Source organism: Trichinella spiralis (assembly GCF_000181795.1).
Source record: "Trichinella spiralis strain ISS 195 chromosome Unknown Scfld3130, whole genome shotgun sequence".
Taxonomy (NCBI): domain Eukaryota; kingdom Metazoa; phylum Nematoda; class Enoplea; order Trichinellida; family Trichinellidae; genus Trichinella; species Trichinella spiralis.
In genome coordinates, this window is record NW_003530069.1 from 1 (window position 1) to 1,627 (window position 1,627).

Here is a 1,627-nt window from a genome sequence, read left to right on the forward strand (position 1 = left end):
TTGTTCGTTTATAGTCAAGTTGTAATGCAGGGCAGTTGGATTCATTAGTACGGTTTTTATATTGATTAATAATGCTTTAAGTGGCATCAATTGTAATTTAGAGTGAATTCGTTCACGTGAAGAATTTATCTTTCAAGTGGTCAATTTCATGCTCCAGATGAAAAATTTCAATTTCACCATTCGAAAAGAAACTCTTTCGCTTTTCAATTGTTATTATTATTTTTAAATTTCATTGTGTATATTTAAAATTATAAAAGCAAAGTTGAATTATCATCATTTACAATGTGAAGAAGCATCAGTTGAAAGAAATGCACAAATGAAAATGAATCAAATTAATTAATTATGTTTGTTTCAGAATTGCCCAGAATTCATCCGCCGGATCAAAATGTGACCGTCAGTGAAAATGAAACGGCAACGTTGGAATGCAACGTTCACGGCGGCTATCCACCGGCACGTCTGTACTGGTACAAAGAACCGAATGAAAAAATTGAAGCTGATAATGACAGTAAGCTTTTAAAAAAATATGATTAGCAATTATTATTATTATTATTGTAAGATGATATTTATTCATGGTCAGAGTATATTTTCGATGGAGAAAAATTGTTGATCAAGCAGAGCGAAAAATCCGACGCTGGAAATTATCGATGCGTTGCGGAAAATGAAGTTGGTAAAAGCGTTGCTCAAAGACGTCTTTTCGTGACACGTAAATTTCTTGTTGTTGTTGTTTTTGTTGTTTATTTATTTGTTTGTTTATTTTTAGCACCAATTCGGTATTTGTGGACAATGTGCGATGAACATGGTCGGGCAATTAAAACCACATACGTACCGGCCAGAGGTGACACACCGATGATCAATTCGCCAATGCTTCCGTGGGATACAGAAGTGATCGATTTTCCAATTATCAACGGGTCTAACAACGTGTTCATCCGTTGTTTACCATCCAACTGAACAGCCATGCCATAAAAATGATAAGTTATTATTATCAATTATAATTTTTCGTATACTTTATTTATCGTCTATCATTTGACTCTACATTCTACAACTTGCTGCACTGGCGTAGAAAAAAAGTTTTCCTTCTTTCTTTCCTTTTTCCCTATTTAGTGTGCACGCTTTGGTCACAATAATCGTTGAGAGCTGCATTAACAACTAACAAATTTTAATTCATAACAAATATAACATCCATAATAGCAACAATAAATATGGTTAATTAATTCGAGTCCTCTAATTTTGATCGTTAAAAAAAATACGGGAAATAAGTACGTGAACTTCTCTACTGAGCAATAACATTTAACAGTATTTGTTATTGATGGTGATAACATTGATAAATAAATGTATAATATAATACAATCTCTAATGGTAACAAACAAAACAAGAAACATCAACGAATAATTTCAATAAAAGCTATCGTGTCTTGTTACTGTTGATTTCGGTTTTCTTCAGCAAATTGCAGTGCATCCGATTCCATTGTCCAACGAAAATGACTCAACAGTGCACCGACCATCCATGCCGATATTATGATCCACATTTCTGTTTTGTCTGAAATTGGTGTACCGCAAACTGTGTACCATTCAAGAGTGCCACCGCTAGGAGCTTCCGGGCTTCTCTTTTAACACAATGAAAATCGAAA

The 1,627-nt window shown here is 33.8% G+C and overlaps 1 protein-coding gene across 1 annotated transcript; it reads left to right on the forward strand.

The window, feature by feature from the left end:
- Positions 1-355: 355 nt before the first annotated feature.
- Tsp_14124 (putative immunoglobulin I-set domain protein) lies at positions 356-948 on the forward strand (the record flags this gene model as incomplete). The annotated part of the gene is made up of 3 exons (XM_003368082.1): positions 356-505; positions 557-703; positions 761-948. Coding segments are annotated over 3 exons (485 nt in total), but the record flags the coding sequence as incomplete, so codon positions are not given.
- Between the last annotated feature and the right edge of the window lie 679 nt (positions 949-1,627).